The sequence below is a fragment of the Urocitellus parryii genome, chromosome 3, assembly GCF_045843805.1.
Source record: "Urocitellus parryii isolate mUroPar1 chromosome 3, mUroPar1.hap1, whole genome shotgun sequence".
NCBI classification, from domain to species: Eukaryota; Metazoa; Chordata; class Mammalia; order Rodentia; family Sciuridae; genus Urocitellus; species Urocitellus parryii.
This window is the reverse complement of record NC_135533.1, coordinates 52,276,768-52,298,323: the sequence shown is the minus strand read 5'-3', so window position 1 is coordinate 52,298,323 and position 21,556 is coordinate 52,276,768. Positions and strand designations below refer to the sequence as shown.

At 53.1% G+C, this 21,556-nt stretch overlaps 1 protein-coding gene across 1 annotated transcript; it reads left to right on the top strand.

Annotated features, from left to right (window-relative positions):
• Positions 1–266: 266 nt before the first annotated feature.
• On the top strand, positions 267–16,985 carry Impdh1 (inosine monophosphate dehydrogenase 1). Its single transcript, XM_026411680.2, has 15 exons — positions 267–504; positions 4,424–4,522; positions 6,504–6,552; positions 8,791–8,892; positions 9,013–9,087; positions 9,386–9,592; positions 9,745–9,832; positions 10,611–10,810; positions 12,315–12,405; positions 12,640–12,735; positions 13,981–14,124; positions 14,224–14,368; positions 14,680–14,823; positions 14,926–15,009; positions 16,247–16,985. Exons 1-15 carry the CDS (start codon positions 335–337, stop codon positions 16,266–16,268), a joined length of 1,716 nt encoding a protein of 571 aa, XP_026267465.1. The 5' UTR covers positions 267–334; the 3' UTR covers positions 16,269–16,985.
• Positions 16,986–21,556: the final 4,571 nt, after the last annotated feature.

The window sequence follows — 21,556 nt, the reverse complement described above, 5'->3', positions numbered from 1 at the left end:
CCAGACGACGGGAAAGATGCGAGGTTACTGTTCCACCCTTGGAGGACACACGCCCACATAGACCTCCCGATGTACCCTCACCTACTTCGGGATGAGAAAGAGGGTGAGTTTGAGGAACCGCCCAGAGGGGCACGGCAGAGCCGGGTGCCAAGAGCGGGCTCCAGTCAACTCCCGGAACCCCGCCCCCGGCGCTCAGAACCCGCCCCAGGCACACAGACCCCGCCTCGGCGGCCCCGCCCCCTCCCCGGCCCCCGACTGGTGCGCTCACAGCCCTGCCGGGGCCGGGGAGCCTCCAGGCGGAGAGGCTTTGGCCGCCCTGAGCCACGGCCTCCGCATGGAGGGGCCGCTTGGTTTACCACCGGAGTCTGGGCTGCTCCCGCAGCCGCTGCAGGGAGGCGGAGCCACCGCTGTTCTGGAGCCTGGAGCCCGGCAACACCCGGGACACGAGACAGCAGCGCAGCGGTACAGCGCCCGCCTGCTGCAGGCCGGCTACGAGCCCGAGAGGTGACGCCCAGGGCAGGGCGCGCGGGGCGCATCCGGGGCGGGAGGCCTAGGAGGGCGCGGTGGCTCCGGGAACCCCGCGCACAGCGGGGGAGGGGAGGGGCAGGCCCACACTCCCTTCCCTCCAGCGCCTCCACCCCTAACTTCCCACGACGCGGTTCTGCAGCCACGCACACGGCTCAGGCTCGGGGATGCCGGAAGGCACTGTGCAACGGGTTAGGCGCTGCGTTGCTCCAAGGAACAGGAGAGGGAGAGTAGGTCTTTAAAACGTTCCCTGAAATCTTAGCCCTGGATCAGACTTCAACTACACACCCGACGACACCGGGTCCAAGTGGTTCCAACTCCTGGTGTTCAAGCCGTGGTTTGTTGGAGTTCCTGTCCAACTTTGCTTCCTCCACCTCAGCTGTTTGCTCCTAGAACTACCTTCAGTAGTCTTACTGGCCGGTGTGCGTGTCCGCATGGAGCGCCTCCCCAGGGCCAGGTGAAGACACTGGCCCCACCTCGCAATGTCCGTTGAGGCTGCCGGTCCGGCTCATCTCCTAAGACTCGGGACCCCATGCTGGGATCTGGAAGGGAATGAGGGTGACTGGAGGAAAGTGGGGGCAATGAGCTAGGTCCCAGTGGAACTGGCTGGAAAGGTGACAGCGGCTAATCTCTGGATTGTACCGCAGCTTGAAATGCAATCCCACTGTCCTTCCGGTCCAGAGGATTTGGATATCTTTCTCTGCCCCATCTGCTGGTGCTCAGCAGCTTGGGGAGGTGGTGACCTGGCAACTGGATTTGGGGAGGGGGGGTGGTCTGGGGAATTAGCCCGGTAGCTCTGCCCAGGGGCTGGCTGCTTATGTAAGAACTTTTAACGGCTTAAGAGGCTTGGAAGCCGGGTCCCACCTGTCCCTGCAGGCTGCCTCTCTAGAATTGATGTAGGCTTAGGCAAACCCTGTCCTTCCTCCTATGCTAGGAATCCAGCTGCTTGGGGCTCAGGGTTCAGGATGACAGGGGAAGGAGCACAGTCGGGGAGGGAGTAAGTTGGGAGGACTCAAGATGACAGGGAGAGACCACAGTTGGGGAGGAAGTAGGCTGGGATGATTGGGGGCTTGATGAAGGCAGTATCTTGGATAGAGCAGGTACTAGAAAAAGTATCATTTCAGAGCTCAGGCTTGGAGCCACTCAAGAACATCCCTTCTCCAGATGTACTGTTGCATGGAAGGGACATTCCTTCCCTCCACCCCACCCCCCAACTTAGGCTCCCAAGAGCTTGTATAAAACCTGAGCCCCAGCCAGGTGGTGTAATGAGATTCAAAACCTGCTGGCTAGACCTACATCTGCCTTCACCCACCTGGAGCTGTGAAGAAGAGGCTAGGTTCCATGAGAAGTCCTGGGCTTGAGTCCAGTGTTACTGCTCCCTGGCTCGAACTCGGGCAAGCTGTGCCCAAGTTTTTCTCCCCTAAAAGTGTTTTGAAATCTTGTTCCTTCAAACAGCCCCAGATCAGATAGAGATCTCTGGGCTCCCCGCCTGAACCTCAGTACCCTGCTGGGTACTAGTCCCCTACCCCTGATGAAGGGGTTTAGAACTGCCCCTACTACCCTTGAAGCTGCTACATGGGGAGTCTCAGGGGACCAGCAGCCCTTCTTCAGGCTAAGGAGGCCCACTGGTTGCCTTGGTGTCTCCTCCCCATGGAGGAAGCAGCTGGGGAAGATCAGGAACAGGGAGGAGTGAAGGGGTGGGGAAGGCAATGGATTAAGTCTCTGGAAAAGGACAGCCTAACCCAGGGCTGAGCCCAGCAGCTTAGAATAATGAGGAGCCCTGACACAGGTCAGAGCAGGAGGGGGTAAGGGTCCATGAAGTCTGTAATCACTAGGAAGGTGACCCCACACACACAACTCAGCCTGGCAGCCTCCTCCTCTGGATCCCAGTTTCCTAGACTGGGGTAGATATCACATTAAGATGGCCTGAGACAGCAGAACCCAGCTGCTCTCCTGGGCCCCAGCCCTGGTCAAACCCTGCATAGTACCCTCGCTATTCCTAGGGGTTAGTGAGCCACAGAAGGTCCTTTAAGAGACCACTGTGCTCTGAACTACAATTGGCATGATGGCCCAGTTCTATGGCCAGAAAAGGCTGCTCTGAATGGCCAGGGTGCTCTCTCTCTCTCTGGTTGGTCTCACTGCTTCTGCCCCAAGTAGCCAGTAAGAGGTCCTAGTGACAGACCCCCCAGGATCCCCTCCATATGACCAAACTCCCCCTCCCCAATAGATCTCTGAATGGTGATCTCAGTGAGGTGTTTTCCAGTCATTTCTGGAAAGCTGGCTAGAGCTCTGGCTCAGTGAGAACCCCAGCGATCCCTTTCTTCTTTTCTTTGATGCCAGAGGGCATTCAAAGGCCCCCCATCTGGAGCCCCAATGAGGGAGGTGGTGTCCCTACCCCCCACAGGAGTCAAGAGGACATCTGTGAGTCTCCTCTAGCACTCTGGACTCCACAGGAAGTCTCCCCTCCCCTCTGTGCATGGATGGAACAGTCTGTTTTTCTGGCGGAGTTGGGAGGGGGGCATCCCAGGGAGCCTCATGGCTTGGAAGTCAAAACTCCCCTGGGCCTGGCTGCCACCACACAGTTGAGAGGTAAACAAACTCAGCCTCCAAGGCTGAGGAGGGAGGGAGCCAGTGCTACAGACAGCCCCCATGCTAGGGAAAGGATTGAGTCCAGTCTAATTCATTCTGTCACCTCATCAGAAGTGAGCTATGGAAACCATAGGAGAGCAAAGGGAGGAGACCATTGTGGGGGTGGGCACAGGGAGTAGCATTAGCAGTTCTGATCACCTGTCCCCCGCCCCAGTCAATTTGCTACCTAATCTTACTGCCCCCCAGGTAGAAATTTTTGTCATCCTGGGCACCTGGGCCATTAAAACTTCTTGCTCTGGGATATTTTCAAAAGTTCCCTAGCCTCTGTCCTGATTTTTATGCATACTTACTTGTCTAACACAGGCCTGTGAACCTCCCCCATCTTCCCACCACACTACCCTCCCAAATAAAAACAAACTGTCCTCTCTGGGGCCAAACGCCCTGGTTTCTACACCATTTTCTGAGCTGAGGTAAGACCGCCAAAATGAGGCCTTGGACCAGGAGTCAAAAGCTCCTCTCTTTCCAAACTGTAGGTTTTGCTTTTATAAGTGGGGGAATCTAATATTGGCAATTAATAGATTATGGAGTAAATGTGGTCATTTGTGAAAAATACTTTGTAGACTGCAGAGGGCTCTGAGGCTGCCAAAGGTCAGAGAGTGTCATTAAATTCCCACCCCCTAGGAATAATGTAGGGCTTGGGGTAGTGGTCCAACTTCTACCTCCTGTGGCTTAGGGACAGGTGAGCCCAGATGAATACTCAGGGATCCAGGCCTTGATCAGGGTGCGGAGATTAGTATTAGGGAAAAGAAGAACTACGTTAGAGGTAGGTACCCCTGAGGTTGGCAACTGGAGACAGGCCAGCAGATCCCAGTGGCCAGGGGGATCTAGGCCTGGCACGCAGCTGGGGTCCTGGGAGGAGCGTGAAAAGGTGACAAAGGGGGCGTGTCCTGGCCTGCCACGGTCCCTTTCCTGGCAGGTCCTACATCCTTCTGCCCTGTCTCGGCAGGCAGGGTCGCTGTGCCACTGCAGGCGTCCAGGGCGTGCGCGTGGTGTTGGCGGCGGCTGAGCTGTTCGGTCTTTGCCCTTTGTGCGGCGCGGGGCGGAGGCAGCGGTCCTCGAGGGAGGGGCAAGAGGAGAGGGCGGCGCCCGGGCCGCCCACTGCAGCCTTAACCCCCGCCCCTGACTCGCCCGGCTCGCGGCAGCAGCGTGGCCGCGGTGCGCGTCAGCAGTAGCAGCGGCGGCAGTGGCGGTGGCAGCAGCGGGGCGGCCCGCGAGGGTGTTTATGTTGGGTCGCGGTGTCTCCCGGCAGCATGGCGGACTACCTGATCAGCGGCGGCACCGGCTACGTGCCAGAGGATGGGCTCACCGCGCAGCAGCTCTTCGCCAACGCAGATGGCCTCACCTACAAGTAAGCTTGGGGCTCGGCCCTACCTGCGAGCGCGCACCGCCGCACTGTAGCCCCCGGCCCCACACGTGCACGACTGCCCCTTCCTGACGCCCGCTTGCCCCGGCCCAGCAAGAGTGACTTGGTGCCAGCTGTGGGGGCTGGGCCCGGGAAGGAAGGAGGCCCGTGCCTAGAGCAGACGGACGTGGCACAGCAACATCACGGCCCTCTGTGCCTTGACCCGTTTCTGGCCAGATCCGGGTGAATCCGGGCCCTCTTCCTCCTCTCTTGGGCATCTTGGCCGCCTGGAAGGGCCTTGGGATGTGTCGGAAAGCGGGGTGTGGGAGTTTTGGGGAGACTTCAAGCAGACCTTGATGCCCTTTCCCTCCTAGCTTCTCCTGGAGAGCAAAGTGGTTCCTGAAGCCAGCTTGGGCAGCTGCTTGAATATTGCCCCCAGGAGAAGCCCGGCTGGGCAGGGGGACGAGTCCTTTTTTCCACCATCCAGTTCAGCCTTCCACTTGTGCCCCTGCCTGTCCACAGGTTGGCACTGGTGTCCCTTTGCATGAGTATTTTGTGACTACCACTCCAAAACCCACCACACATAGGATTTTGGAGGAGGATGGAGATCTACTCTGGCCCTGAGCTAGTTGTCCTGCCAGCTGCAGGCCTGGCACTAACCATGCCTCCTGGCTGCAGGACTATGTCTCTGCCAGGAATGAGCTTCAGAACTCTGGACTGGGGCAGAGTGAGGATGCTGGTGACCCAACAGTATCCTTGGACTGCCCCCTGCCATCTCTAGTCTGGATGGTAAGCATTCCTACTTGGCAGGCAGTTTCCCTAAAAACCAGGATACACTGTCATTCCTGGGGAGGGTCCCCCCTTGCCTGCCCATAGGGAGAGGAGTATATAATGCCAAAAGGCCCAGATTCTGTCTCACTTAAAGGTCTTATTATACAAAAGAAGGGCTGCCAAAGGGCAGGGGGCAACATAAATTCTGTTTCTGTAATGGTGTTTGGTGATGGGATAGAGGGAGTAACCTTAATAAGTTTTTCACTGGAGTTTCCTAGGGGAACTCCCTAGGGGAACTTCTAGGAGTTTCTCTAGGCCTTGGGGCATATTAACCACCCACTCCCATCCGCCCTAAAGACTTTTCCTTCCTGCACTGGAGGCATCTGTTACTTTGCTTGTTAGGGTTCAGAGTGCTCTGAAGTGTGGGACGGACATTTGTTTTTGGGTGTGTCTGTCAAGGCCTGCTGTGATTCCAGGCAGGTTGAGCCTGCTGGGGACCTGGGGCTGTGGCACTGCACCTAGACATACCCATGCAGGCCTGCACTCCCCCTTTGGACTTCTCTGTGATCGTGGCCTACTCTAGAGTTGACAGCTGCCAACTTTGGCTGTTCCTGTCAGGCTTCCTTGCTCCCCTTCCCAACCACGGTCATGTCTGTTGGTTGCTTCTGGCCTAGCATCTGCTATGTTAGAACTCAATCCCCTGAGGTCCCTCCATGCTGCTTTGAACCTTGGGTGACTCAGCAGCCCTGGCATTGGAGTGTGCAATTTGTCCTATGCTGGGTCACTTTCATGTCATGTTGCACTACAAAATTGTTCTCAGGTTGTTTTCTTTTGTTGATTTACTATCTGCCCCATCAACACTGAGGTTTTCAAGGGCAGGCACTGTATCTGGTTTTTGTGGCCATATGGGTACTTCTATGTTCTCACAATATCCACTGAGACCTGAAGGCAATGGATATTGTAGGCCGTCTACCTTAGTGGCTCCCAGATCCACAGATCTGACATCTTTGGCTCTAGCTCTTGGAGCTGGAGTCAGCAAGACACTAGTGAGGGGAATAAAGAAGGTTTGTAGCAGTGGGACAACAGGGATCAGAGGGCTCCAGCCTCAGCTTCTCTGGCCTTTTCCACATCCCCATGATGCCTCCCCTGGCATGGCAGGCCATGCGTCTTTTGGGTACCCATGCCCATCAGTAACACTCACTTTCTGTCTTTGCAGCGACTTCTTGATCCTCCCGGGATTCATAGACTTCATAGCTGATGAGGTGGTGAGTCCCTCTTCATTTGGTTGGGGAAAGGCTGGCTGTGTGATAGAGGATGCTGACTTCTTGATCAAGGGAAGGTGTGGGAGAGACATTTCTTGGGAATGTGGTGGGTATAGCATTTATTGTTGCCAGAGGAACTGGCACAGGGCAAAGTGTTTTGCCTGGTGGGACAGAGGCAGCTGGGGGGTTCTGGGAAGTGCTGAGTAGGGGCCTGGCATGGGTCCAGAGGATGCTCTGTCACTGACAGAGCTTGGGGGAAGGTTCAGAAAAGGCCTTGGGACAGAAGGGATTGGGCGTGGCTGCCTTATTATGTAGACCATAAGGACTGCATGTTGTCTGAAATGCTGAGCAAGGACAGGGAGGAAGCCCAGTAAAATAGCCAGTAAAATTATAGACACTTGGAATATTGTGTTCAGTGATCATTCACTGACCCTACATTGGAAAAGAACTGGTAAGAAAGTTTGAAAAAGTAGGATTTGAGACAAATATGAGGAAATATATGGCTTACTTTCCACAAGGGGCTGAGCAATGAGCCAAGGCAATGAACAGTTAATATATGATCAATTCAGAGAAGCCAAGAGAGGTAATGAGGATGGTATAGATTAGTTCATGAAAAAGTTTGGTGTTCTATGATGGATTCATGCACCTTTTAAAAAGGGGAAGAGGAGAAGCAGGAAAGGGAAGATATTGGGGAATGAGGTTTATTAAATTATATCACATAATATTCAAATATGGCAAAATAAATCCCACTATTGCATATAATTATAATGCACCAATAAAAAAAGCCATTTCTATTGCTGTTATTATTGCTCTTTATTCTGGTCTGATTCTCATGAAAGGCCAGAGCACCTGAGCCTAGATCATTTATGTGTTGGCAAAGCTAATATCAAGCCTGTGAGTAGCCAGAGCTGACCCAGACAGATTATTAGGGGAACATGTGGGCTATTTTGGAGATTTCTTTTATGACAGCAACCAGGAAGCCTTGTTGATCCAGCTGTTCAGTTTAACATAGTTTCCTACTGGGCGTGGTGGTACATGCTTATAATCCCAGCAACTTGGGTAGTTGTAGCAGGAGGATTTCAAGCTTAAGCCCAGACAGGGCTTTTAGAGAGATTCTGTCTCAAAAAAATAAAAATAAAAATGTCTGGGGGTGTACCCTGTTGATAGAGCACTCCTAGGTTTAAGCCCCAGTACTGCAGACCCTGAGCTGGCTGCTAGGGAAAGAAGGACCAAAAAGATCCTCTTGCCTAGTTATTTAGGGTCTCCCTTTCCTTGCCAGGAAAGTTGTAGCTTTTCTCCTGTGGCATGATAGGAGAGGAGAAGATGACATTTTCTAGGCTGTGGGGCCAGGGTTCTGGCCCAGGGTCTGTGATGGACCTAAGGGGTCTGTGATGGACCTAAGGGGTCTGTGGTGGACCTAAGGGGTCTGTGAATCTCAGAAATGACAGTCTGTGTCTGGCAGCTTGGGGAACTGGGACTGGGGGTATCTGTTGACTTGAATCTCAGAGTGATCTATGATCTGGCCTTAAACACCTTTATAGGCAGACAGACTCCCCAATCTGCACAAGTGTCCCCTATCCAAAATGATCAGGACCAGAAGTGTTTCAGATTTCAGATTTTTTTTTAAATTATAATATTTGCATATATGTAATAAGATATTTTGGGGTGGGGCCCAAGTCCACACCAGAAATTCATGTTTCATATGCATCTCATACATATAGCCTGAAATAATTTTATGTGCTATTTTTAGCATGCCTGCATTTTTTACTATAACTTGTCCTATGAGGTCAGGTGTGGAATTTTGTATTATCATTCTGGTACTCAGAAAGTTTGGGATTTTGGAGGATTTGGGATTTGGACCAGCAGTGCCTATCCCTGACTTCTTTGCAATCCTGATGTCTTTCTTGAGCTCTAGACCCTTAGGCACTCACTTTCCAGTGCTAATAGACACCTTCATGTCCCTCCCTCTACCTCAACCCTTGTCACCCAGACTCCAGTCACCACGTGCTCCTGGTGGTCACTTGGCTCTATTGTTTTTCTTCATAGCCTTCTTCCTGATGGAAGTCATCTTGTCCGTGTGTTTCATGTCTGTTATCTTCCTTTCCAAGTAGAATGTCAGTTTCATGAGAGCTGCTTTGCTCACTGCAGTTTCCCCAGGGCCTGTCCTGATGCAGGATATATGTAGGTGCTGGTGAGTGTTGGCTGATAAAATCCTTTAATGGACTGTGCCTCCATCCTCAGGACCTAACATCAGCCCTAACCAGGAAGATCACACTAAAGACACCCCTGACATCCTCGCCCATGGATACTGTGACAGAGGCCGACATGGCCATTGCAATGGCTGTGAGTTCTATGCCTGCATGGGGACCCTAGGCAGAGGGAATGGAACAGGATGGGCTGTGCTGAGGGGCTGGGCAGAGGGAGGTTAGTCATGGCTCTGATCACACTTTCCTTCCACCCCAGCTGATGGGAGGAATTGGTTTCATTCACCACAACTGCACCCCAGAGTTCCAGGCCAATGAGGTGCGGAAAGTCAAGGCAAGTACCAGGCCCCACCCCAGAAAGATGCCACTTGGCAGGCCCTACCCTGCAGGCCATCCCACCCTCCCTGCAGCCCTGCAGGCTGCTGCTTTCCCTGGTTGACTGCTGTGGGGTCCTGGCTTTCCTTCCTCTCAGTGGAGACAAAATGAGTCCTCATTTTCCCACTATACTCCCCCAACCTATTGAGGTCCCTGGCTTCTCTGTGGCACAGCCAGGGCCAATTCACTCCCCCATGACTAGGCTGCACATCACCCCTGGATTTCTTTCAGCCTTCTCCTTCCCCTCTTGCCCACAGAAGTTTGAGCAGGGCTTCATCACAGACCCTGTGGTGCTGAGCCCCTCGAACACTGTGGGTGATGTGCTGGAGGCCAAGATCCGGCATGGCTTCTCTGGCATCCCCATCACCGCAACAGGCACCATGGGCAGCAAGCTGGTGGGCATCGTCACCTCCAGAGACATTGACTTCCTGGCTGAGAAGGACCACACCACCCTGCTCAGTGAGGTGCCAGCAGGGCAGGGCTATTGGGGCTGGAGTGCAGAGAGGGTTCCATACCCCGGGGCCCCAGGCTAGTGCCTGTGACGAGGGACCAGAGGGAGGTCTGGCTCCTTCTCTTTCACCTGCCAACCTGCAGGCAAATATTCCTGGCCCTACAGGTGATGACACCACGGATTGAGCTGGTGGTAGCTCCAGCAGGTGTAACATTGAAAGAGGCAAATGAGATCCTGCAGCGCAGCAAGAAAGGTACTGGGGAATGGGCAGAAAACTCCACACCCAGCATGACTGCCTGTACCCTAGATCTCCCTGTTCCTCTATAGCCTCACAGCAACCACACTGGGCCTTGGGGAAGGTTCGAATAGCCCCAGGCAGACTGGAACATGAATCCTGATATCCTCCTGGCTTAGGGAAACCTGTTCTGAATTCAGCATCTTCACAGTATGTTTCTCAAAGCTAGTTCTGTGAGGTGCTCATCACATAATAAGGGCTCTTTGTTCTCAAAAGTTTGAGAAATACTGTTTCCTATATCCCCTTTCTTGCATAGAGAATTACATATTGGCTCATTCAAGGCTCTGAGAAGTCCTGCAGTTAAATTTGATATTGGAGCTGTTTATATAATATTCACTAGATTCCTATAGGCTAATCTTTATTTGGCCCATACCAGAGAGTTCTTTGGAGTTTGTATTGGGCAGGGCATGTGTCCCTTCCAAAACAGCGTCATATTTATGCCCTGGCTTGTGACCACTGCTTAGGGGCTGTCCCTCCCACCCCTAACAGACCACAGGACATAAAAAGCTCTAGGAACCTGCTTGCCTAAGTTTCTTTGCTTCCTATGCCTTGGGAGGAGATTCAGGTTCTTAGGAACACTTCCTGGGTGGGTGCTGTCACCTAGTGGCTGGTTTGGGTACTTAAGTGGAATCATTGGCATGGTCCATTTTTCTCTTTACCCCCAAACACACATCATCCAGTCCCCCTGCCCACCCCAAAGTCTGCTTCTTCAACTTACCTCTGCCTTCCTGGCCAGGGAAGCTGCCTATTGTTAATGATCGTGATGAGCTGGTGGCCATTATTGCCCGCACCGACCTGAAGAAGAACAGAGACTACCCTCTGGCTTCTAAGGACTCCCACAAGCAGCTGCTATGTGGGGCAGCTGTGGGCACCCGTGAGGACGACAAATACCGCCTGGACCTGCTCACCCAGGCGGGAGCCGACGTCATTGTGCTAGTAAGGAGGCTAGTGGCTCCCGAGAGTTGATGCTTCTATGTCTCCACATTCACCTCTCATTTAGCCTTGACCCTCCCTCACTGTTCTTCCTCTTAACTTCTGCACACTCCCTAGTGTCAGAATTCTGAGGGTCACAGGTTTTCTGTGGAACCCAAAACAATGGTGGGCCCCCTGAAAGACTTCCTCATGCATAAGTAAACCCTAATAACTATAGCTCACATTTACTGAGAGCTTCCTACCCTTGTTAGCGAGACACTGAGCTAAAATCTTATCTTTTTGCATATTTGCTCATTTAATCTTTGCAATGCACTTTAAAGTACAACTACCATTCTCAATTGTTAGATGAAGAAACCAAGGCTCTGAGCACTTAAGAGCCAGGCACCATGGCACATACCTGTAATTCTAGCAACTCAGGAGGCTGAGGCAGGAGGATTACAAATTCAAGGACAGCCTCTGCAACTTAGCAAGGCCCTATCTCAAAGATAAAATAAAAATTAGGTTTGGGGGTATAGCTCATAGGTTAAGTACACCTTGGTTCAATGCCCAGTACCACAAAAAAAGAAAGAAAAAAGGCAGCTAAGTAATTTCATTTGGTTGGTAGGGATTAACATTACTGGTTAGGGACTAACATGCGGCTTATGTTAGTTAGCTTTCCATTACTGTGACGAGATACCTGACATAATCAACTTAAAAGGCTTTTTCAAGGTTTCAGTCTGCTTGGCCGTGTTTTGGGTCCTATGGTAGTATAGTACATCTTGGTGGGAGAATGTGGTGAAGGCTAGGAAGCAAAGAGATAAAGGAAAGGGAGGGGCCAGTATCCCCGGTGGCCTAACTTCCCTCACCACGCTCCTCCTCTTAAAGGTTCTATTACTTCCCAATAGTGCTATCAACTGGGGTCTAAGTCTTCAACATGTGGTCATTTTGGGAATTCAAGATCCAAACTATAGCAGGCCCAGATAGTATCTCCCTTCCATGAGGACGTACTTGTACAGGGGGATAGAGGAGGCATAGGAAAAGGCTGTGTCTCTACTGAAGACTCAGTGTTGTTTAATATTCTGGGAAAGCTGGTCCTTTTAAGGATCAGCCAAAACTTGTCAAGTGACTCTTCAGTTAATCCAGGAGAAACAGAATTAGCACTGGTTTTTTTTTTTTTTTTTTTTTTTTGTTGTTGTTGTTGTCTCTTTGTTTTGGTTTGGGTTTTGGTACCAGGGATTGAACTCAAGGGCCCTCAACCACTGAGCCACATCCCCAGCCCTATTTTGTATTTTATTTAGAGACAGGGTCTCACTGAGTTGCTTAGCACCTCACTTTTGCTGAGGCTGGCTTTGAACTTGTGATCCTCCTGCCTCAGCCTCCCTAAAAGTGTGCGCCACTCCACTTCGCCTAGAACAAGCACTGTTGAAACAGTTTTCACAAATTTCAGGGGTTCATCCATTCAGAGTCTTCCTCTCCCAGTGAGGAGCCTCAGCTCTCTAGCCTAAGCTTTCTGCCCCGTTTCTCCCAGGACTCATCCCAAGGGAATTCAGTGTATCAGATTGCCATGGTGCACTATGTCAAACAGAAGTACCCCCATCTCCAGGTGATTGGTGGAAATGGTGAGTGCAGGCTCCCCTCTCATCCCCTGCTCCAACCTCCTCACTCTTCTCTGTCCTTTTCCACCCCCAGGGGATGGCATTGCTCCTGGCAAGGGGGTCAGGGGTCAGGATGGGCTTTGGTCAGTGCAGGTGGTCAGGTTGGGGGGATGGATAGACAGAGGTCCTGGGAAGCCCATGGGCAGGGCAGGGGCATCCCATCCTCACACTCTTCCTCTGTTTCCTCCCCACCCCCAGTGGTGACAGCAGCCCAGGCCAAGAATCTGATTGACGCTGGTGTGGATGGGCTACGTGTGGGCATGGGCTGTGGCTCCATCTGCATCACCCAAGAAGGTGGGTGTCCATGGTGGGAGGAGTAACCGCTAGGTCCTTTCTAGTTCTTGCTCCACAAGTGCCTAGGAGTGCCCACCCTGCCAGGCCCTTCCTGGGATAGTGGGTTAGGGTAACTCATGGAGGACCAAGTATGTGAGGGCACCCTGAGTTTTGGGTGTCTACCAACCTGTTACTCAGATCCTGGTCAAGGAGACTCCGTCTGCGGCCCAGGGCCGTGTGCCTACTTTTATAAGGCGCTTGTTGGAAGCCATCTGAGGGTTCAGACTGGATTTGTGACAAGGCAGATGCTTAGAGGCGTGAAGACAACACGTCCCACAACAATTGGGACAGTATAAACCCACATTTGAAGGAGCGGGACGGAGAGTTCCCCTCCACAGGCACTTGTGGAACAAGCCTTTTTGCAGGGTAGGTTCCTGAACATGGAGGGGAAGAGGAGACCCTGACATGTTGCCCATGTAGTTGACAAGAGTCCTGCTTGGAGGCTGGTGTCTGACTTGTGGGATGACTGCCTGGAGGTGTTGGGTCTGGCTTGGTCTCTTGTGAGGGTCATTTCTCCAAAACACTGAATGACCCACTCTGTGCTCCCTGCCCCAGATATCTCCGTGATTTGGTCTTCAGAACCTTTGCCTTTTAAGTTTTCACCCTTCACCTTCGCTGACCACCATGGTGAAATATGGGCCCTCTCTCATTTGACAAATATTGATTGAGCACCTACTATGTGCCAGACTCTGCACTAAGCATTGGAGTATAGTAAGGACAAAACAAATGAAAGTCCCCTTTTCTAGTTTACCTAGCCTTTAACCTACCCCTATCAAAGTACTGGTTCGTTAGAATTCCCACTTAAAACCTAAAGGACCTTGGACAATTAAAGAAATGAATGTGAACCAGTGTCCATAAGTACCTAACTCTAATAACAGCTTTTGCAAATGAAAACTTCAGAGGGGACCTTGTGCCTCCAGAGTAGATGATGCTGGGGACCACCAGTCTGGGGTGCTTATACTCTGAAGACCAGTACTGATGCCCCCACCTGAATCCCCTATAGTGCTATTATGGGTGGGTGACCCAGATCCCTGAAGTGACATTCACTCTGATGTTATCTCCTGACACCTACCTTATGCTCAGAAACACCATCCACTCCCATCCCTTTCCCCAGAGTGGAGGGAGACAAAGGAGAAAGGGCTGGCCCAGCCTGTGCCTGGCCCCTGTGCTGACTCCTCTCTGTCCTGTGCACCCGCCCTCTCCCAGTGATGGCCTGTGGCCGGCCTCAGGGCACCGCTGTGTACAAGGTGGCTGAGTATGCACGGCGCTTTGGTGTGCCAGTCATAGCAGATGGTGGCATCCAGACTGTGGGACATGTGGTCAAGGCCCTAGCCCTTGGAGCCTCCACAGGTGAGGGGAGGGGCTTGGGATGGGGCAGGTGGGGCTGGGAGTGTGGGGGCAGTAGGAGGGCTTTGGGGGCAGGAGGCACTGATCCTTTCACTTTTACAGTGATGATGGGCTCTCTGCTAGCTGCCACCACTGAGGCCCCTGGTGAGTACTTCTTCTCAGATGGGGTGAGGCTCAAGAAGTACCGGGGCATGGGCTCTCTGGACGCCATGGAGAAGAGCAGCAGCAGCCAGAAACGATACTTCAGGTATGTGCCCCTGCCCCAGCCCTGGTAGATCAACCTGCAGTCCTTGGGTCCACACATGCCCCTGACCTCCCCAGATGCCACTTGTCCCCATATCGTGGTTCTGGAAACCGAGACACAGGCATAAGTAGCAGATGCAGGACCAGGACCTGGGCCACCTGACCCAGAGGGTGTGCTTGTCCCTGCTGTAGCCTAGTGAGTGGGTGCTGTGGGACCCTTCTGGGTGGCATCCCCTCTGCCTGTTCCCTGGAGAGTTAGGGTGGGGTCCTTTGAGCAGCCGTTTGCTGGGCTCAACCTCCACAACCTCCCTGCAGTGAAGGGGATAAGGTGAAGATCGCACAGGGTGTCTCGGGCTCCATCCAGGACAAAGGCTCCATTCAGAAGTTCGTGCCCTACCTCATAGCAGGGATCCAGCATGGCTGCCAGGACATCGGGGCCCGGAGCCTGTCCGTGCTGCGGTGAGCACTGCCACTGGAGGAGGCTGGGAGGCTCCCCGCATCTTGTTCCTTTCTTTCTCTTCACTTGGGCAACCCTAACCTGCTCATCTGCCTGCCTGCCAGGTCCATGATGTACTCAGGAGAGCTCAAGTTTGAGAAACGGACCATGTCAGCCCAGATCGAGGGTGGTGTGCACGGCCTGCACTCGTAAGTGGGTGGCCTCGCTGGCTGGCACTGGGTTGGGCATATGGGGCCAGGGTTCAAAGGCCAAGTTGAGGTTCCAGGGGCCCCATGGACCACCTATACCAGGGATGGGTGCTGTTGCAGGATGACCCATCGCCCTGTCCTACAGGACCCAGCCCACCCTGAAACCTTATCCTGTAGCCCCTATGCAGCCAGGCGACTCCCCTCCCCTCGGGCATCTCCCCGAGCAGGGCACGGGAGGTGTGGCCGCTAGCCCCACCTGCGCTCCCCAGCCCTTGCTTGCTCAGGAAGCTTGGTGGCTGGTGGCAGGGGACTGGTGGTGCTAGGCTCTTGCTGGTGGTGGCCCCAGATAGGCAGGCAGAAGGGGGCATGAGCCCTCTGGCGGGGAAAGGGGCAGAGAGACAGGTGCTAGGGCCGGCGCTGGGGCAACTGTGGGTGGAGGCAGAGCTGGTTGGCAGCAGTAGTTGCAGGCATGTGGCCCGCCCTGGTCAAGAGGGCCCATCTCCCCAGGCATAGGCGGGCATCTAACCTGTGTCTCTTTCTGCCCCACCCTCCCGTAGCTATACCTTTCTGCCGTGTAAGTAACTGCGCTGCCCGGGCCAAGAGTAGAGTAGAGCAGGGGCAGTCTGGGTGGGACCTGGGCTGGGAGGATGGACACTGGGTTGAGGGTGGTGCCAGGATAGAACCATGGGACATGGACCCTGGGATTTGGCTCTCCTGGCCCCTGGCTCTAGCACCATGGTAGAGGAGGCTATCCATGACCTCCTCATCCAGCAGCAGAAATTCAGATTCTTTTGGGGGTGCAGGGAGATGCCCGTGACCACAGGTCTGAGGCTGCTGGATCCAGTCCCATTTTAGACTGGACCCAGTGACTAGAAGGAGCCTGGCTACCCTGTGTGCAAGGGTGGGGCGCAGACAAGGAAGCAGATCAGCTTTTGGCCAGAACCCACTCTGTAAGGATGGCTGAGCTGCGTCTTCACCCCAGGAAATGAGGACAGTTCACTCAGATGTGGCAGTGGCTGGAAGGAGCATGGCTCTCTCTGGACCTGGCACAGTTCTTCAGGGAGCCTGGCCTGGGAGGACAGAGGCCCAGGGCTGCCTTCTGCCTCCTCCTACCCAGAGACAGGGGCTCCGCAGCAACCTGTCCTTTCCCAAATCTGGGGGTTCCTGGGTGAGGGGATTTTAGGAAGGAAAGAGGGTCCACACACCCACTTTGTCCCCTCTTGCTTTATACCCACAGTTACGAGAAGCGGCTGTACTGAGGACAGCGGTGGAGGCCGAGGTGGTGGAGGGGGCACTTCCCAGGGTCTCCCTTCAGGCACAGCTTCCCTCCATAACTGAGTGGTCCATGGATTTGCACTATGGGTTCCCAGCTCCTTTCCAGGGAGAGAGGTGGGGAGGCCCTGAGGGGACTGTGGCCCTTCCCTGGGCACCCCCCTGCAGAGTCAGGATGCTCCCTGGACCAGGCTGCCCTGGGAGCTCCCCGGGTTTCCCTTCTTCAGCCCTCTGAGCCCAGCCAGCCTGGGCTCTCAGGCCCTGTGCCTGCCTCAGGTCTCTCTTGCTGCAGTCTGCTCCGGCCTAGCTCCCACCCATGGGGCAGGTGGCCCCTCCTGGCTTCTCCTGTAGGGCATCTCCCTCCGTGCCCCTCCCCCGCAAATGGTGCTCTCCTGGCCTTGCCTCTGGCCCCTTCCCGGGCTGCTGCCCTCTCAGCCATGTGGCACTCTGGGCTCCTGATCAAGGCCAGGGGGAGGTCTCTGCCCCCTTCCCCTGGCCTGAGGCTACCCCAGGCCCTGCTCCTCAGGCCACTCCCCCCTCCCTGAACCTGGGGAAGAGACCTGCCGGACATTCCTGACTCTCCACTGTCCCCAGGTGTACCATCCCTGCCCTCTCCTCTCAGCTGCAGTTGAAGGCTTTAACTTTGCACACTTTGGGGTCACAGTTGCATAATTATATATTAAATAATCTGAATAAATCGAGCAGGTCTTAATGACTGTGAAATCTTGTCTCTGTCCCTTGTCCACTGGGCTGATGGTGAAGCAAAGCCTCACTGGAGATGGTCCTCCCAGGAATGCGAGGAGGGTGTTGGAATACTCAAGAGGATACTGGCACAGCTGTTTTTGTGGCAGGTCTGTGCCAGGTGACCAGCAGCTCCAGCAGCTGGGCAGTATTGCAGAGAAGGTCATCTCAGCTGTAGAAGACCGGCATTGAGGCCTTATGAGGTGCTGCTGCACCATTGCAACCTGGTAATGGTGAGCAACGCAGAATGGACACAGGTGGAAGTACTGGGTGTGTATGGCCCTGAACCGAGTGATCTCATTAGCTGAGACACACCTATGGGCACAAGGCAAATGAGTGAATTCCCACTATTCCCTGCACCTCAGGACCTACTCCCATTTGCCATCCTCCACCTCACCCCACCCCACCCCTGCTCCCTGCTAGGCAGATACACTGCCCCACAGGCTGCTGTTGCCTCCTAAAGTTGAGAGGTCTTGGGACATACATTTTGCCTTCCTGTGGCTCTAGTGTCAATAAGCAGTGGTTGCAAAGCTGTCCCACCAAGGCATGAAACACAGAAGTTGGCCTCAGAATGCCCTAGTGACAGAAGGTGGGGGTCATTAGTGATGGCAATCTGGAAACACTTATGTGACTAAGGGAGGGCTCCACAGCACCCTGTTGCCACTATGCTGATGGCTGTTCTCTTGGGCCCCTATTGACAGAAAGACTTTTGGCCAGGGGCCCCCTATCTGATGACTGGGTCAGGCTTCCGCTGTATTTTCTAACTTCATGGCATCTTCAGGGGCGAGAAGGGAAGAGTTAGGTGTTTTCAGAGCTGATGTGAATAGCTGCTCCAGGAGTTGTCACAAGGGAATGGGTCACACAGAGTCCCTGGAGGTCTTGTGCCCTGAAGTCTATGGCTTTTGTGAGCACCTGAGAAAGGTGAGCCAGATGGCTGTGAGGAGGAGAGGGGATGGACTAAGATAAGGCCCTGTTTCATGGCCTGTCTTGTGCAATGGTTTACTGAACAGGAGCTGGGTGTGCTGGCAGACTCCTGTAATCCCTGCAACTCAGGAAACTGAGGCAGGAAGATCACAAGTTTGAGGCCAGCCTGAGCAACTTAGCAAGACCTTGTCTCAAGATAAAAAGAGCTATGGATGTAACTCAGTGGTAGAGCACTTCCTAGCATGGGCAAGGGCCAGGTTCAAATCCCATTTCTGCCAAAAAGAAAACAAAAAACAAAAACCATGCAGGAAGCAACGTGACCAGCAGTTGAGATAGGAAAGTCTTTAGGTTTTTAGGTAAATGCCAAGTACTCTGGATCAAAGGGAGAGGATTTTTCGAACTAGACCTGATTTGCCAGTAGAGCTAAGTAGAATGTGTTACCTTGTAAGTCAGCACCTCCACTTTACTATGTATCTTAGCACATTAGTTTGGCCCTTCTGAATTTTTATCACAATGCTCCTCAAATTTGGGGATTTGGGAATTTTTAGCACAGTGCTCCTCAAATTTTGGTGTGCATTAGAATCATCTGGAGGGCCAATAAGGAACCCAGAGGCTCTCAGGAGAGAGCTGGAATCTAGACTTCTGAATGATGAATCAGCCACCCAGATTCTGATACAAACCAAAGTTTGAGAATCACTGTTGTAGAAGAAATCTGTGCATCCAATTTTACGATTTTTAAGACTTTCCAAAGCATGTGTTCTGGAAAAGATTTTTTTAATATTTATTTTTAATTTTAGGTGGACATAAATTCTTTATTTTTACATGGTGCAGAGAATCTAACCCAGTGCCTCATGCATGCTAGGCGAGCGCGCTACCACTTTTGCCACATCTCCAGCCCTGGAAAAGAATTTCAGATGACATAGCACCTACCTCATGGCCTCATTACCTGAGGATTATGTGAGAGAACCCATAGAAGATTATTGGGGCAGTGAATTAGTCTTGTTCCCTATTTTCTCTCCCATTCTCCCAGATAGAACTGGGAATAGCCCAGGCAACATGTTCACTCTGGGCTGCAAATTCAGGCACAGTGGGCAAGGTCCAGGTGGGACAAAGGGACAGATGCTCTGGATGGGAAAGCCACATCAGGTGGATATGCTGAAAGTCCCAGAGCCACTTTTGGGACAGAACTTGGTCAATAAAACTTCATGCCACCTGAAATCCAGGGAGGCCTGGATTGCATGGACCTGGCAACCCTCACCCTCTCCTGCACACTCATCCAGTGCCATGTGATCCAAGCTGCTCACCACCAGGCTGTTGAAGATGTGGCACTGCAGGTGCCAAGCCATGCTGCCATGGCACCCCAGGTCCAGTTCCTGCACAACAGCATCAGTGTGAGGGTGTAGACACCCAGGGAGAGGGTGTGCATATAAGTGGGTGGTCAGCCGGTACCAGGTCTCTGCAGCAAAAGAGTCCCTGAGCAGCCTGAACAGGCCCCAGCATGGGCACAGAGAGGGGCAGGTAAGGTAGAGCTGCAGGTACTTGGCCTAGGCATGTATAGGAGTAGGAGCAGTGAGCAGGGCAGGGGACCCAGGAAGGTTGAGAACAGGGACTCTCAGATGGCATGACCTGGGAGTTCAGGAAGAGCTAGATGAGTCACCATTGCCAGCTTCCTCCTCTGAGTCCCCTTTCAACTTCTGTGACTCTAGTGCAAATCAGGGAGAGGCAGCCAGCCTGGAGGGGAAGAAGGGTCAGCACCCCTGTTGTGCCTGATCTGCTACTCTTAATCCCTCTCCCATCCTTGTCCTGTCCAGAGAAGAGGGTTCTAGCCATTGGGGATTGGAGGCTGGGAGGGAGGGCAGGGAGGCAGCTCCTCCCTTTGCTCTTACCCTGAGGTTTTTATTGTTTCAATGTCCCTTTGACTTATGAGGGATACACTCCAAAGCCCAGCCTTTTACACACACACACACACACCTTATTAGGGAGTTAGGGAATCAAATCTACCCATTTTGCTGAGCCCACAGCAGCTCTTCTGCCTCCATCTGGAGAACTGGGAGACAGGAAACCTGGCCAGAGGTAGAGGCAGGGGAGAAGCACCAGCTTCACTGTACTCAGAGCAGCACCCCTCACCTGCATGTGTGGGAGATGAGTCACCATTGCCAGCTTCCTCCTCATTTACCTTCTTTCTGGCTCAACTCAGGAAAGAAGAGGATTGGGGTCAGGGACCCAGGAGACCTTGGTCCCAAGCCTGTTCCACCTCTTTGACCTCATCACCTTCTGGGCTAAGAGCCAGAGTGTCTAGCTTGCTCCCAGCCCAAGCACCCCCAGGCTTTCTGATTCTTGACTCTAAGCCTCAGATATTCCACTTTCCCTGAAATTTTCAGGGCAGGCTGATCTCAGAGTGGCCAGGGCAGGGGCTGCCTCAGGCAGGAATCAATTCAGAAGTCCTGGTCTCCAGAGCCAGCGTCTGCCTGCTTCTCTTTCTTTTTCAGGGGCGTGATGATCTGAAGTTCCTAGTGGGTTGTCTGACAACTGTTGTTGTGGGTAAAGAAGGTCCTCCTCAGACAGAAGAAGAAAGTTGGGACTAGGGCACTAAGAATTGAGTGGTTGGGAAGAGGGGGAATAGGAGAGGACATTAGAAAGGACCTTACTGTGACCCCATTTGTCCCAGTAAGGTCCCTCAGGGACTTCCTATGGGAGTGGGTTAGTGGAAAGCAAAATACACATCTACGCTCCGGATTCTGAGCTTTGGGAAATCAGTTAAGGGGAGGGACTTCCTTGGGACCCCACTCCCCTATCTCTTCCTCTGTGGAGAAGGACATGGCTCTCACCCTCTCTGTTGTCTAAGTGTCAAAGTCCTTTTCATGCTTCTAGTCTCTGGGGAAATATAGTGGCAAAGGAGCAAAGAGCTTTTCTATGGAGATGTCAGGGAGAGGTGGGTGCAGTTAGAGGAGTATTCCCTGCTCCCCGGCCATGGGATTCCTGGCTCTGGGTGCTCAGAAACAGTGAGGCACTGCATCCAGCAGATGGCGCCCAAACACATCGACCGCTGGAACCCCAGGGAACCGGGAGCTGGGCAGTTTCCTAGGCAACAGGCAGCAGTTTCTGAAAGCCCTGCCAGTGGCAACCTTTCGCTGGTTGCCCACGTCCAGAAGTAAATTTGCCTTCTGTAGGACAGGAGGGGCATGGAGGTAAAACAATATCACAGAAAGAAAGGCTGGTGGAGAAGAGTGTAAGACTTGTTTTCTGCTGCCATTTATTACTCTGCACAGTGACCTGCTAGGTGCATCTTATTCTCAACAACCCTATAAGGATATAATGCATATTCTTCCCTTCCTTTATTTTTGCGGTACTGCGATGCAACCCAGGGGCTCACACAGGGTGTATCACTGAGCTACAGCTCCAGCCCTTGGTGCTATTTCACCCCACCCCCACCCCCGGTACTGGGAATTGAATTCAGGGTTGCTCTACCACTGGGCTACATATCCTGTCCTCTTAAAAAAAAATAATAATTTTTTTAAAGTTATATATGGACACGATAACTTTATTTTATTTATTTATTTTTATGTGGTGCTGAGGATCAATTCCAGTGCCTCTCATGTGCTAGTGGCTC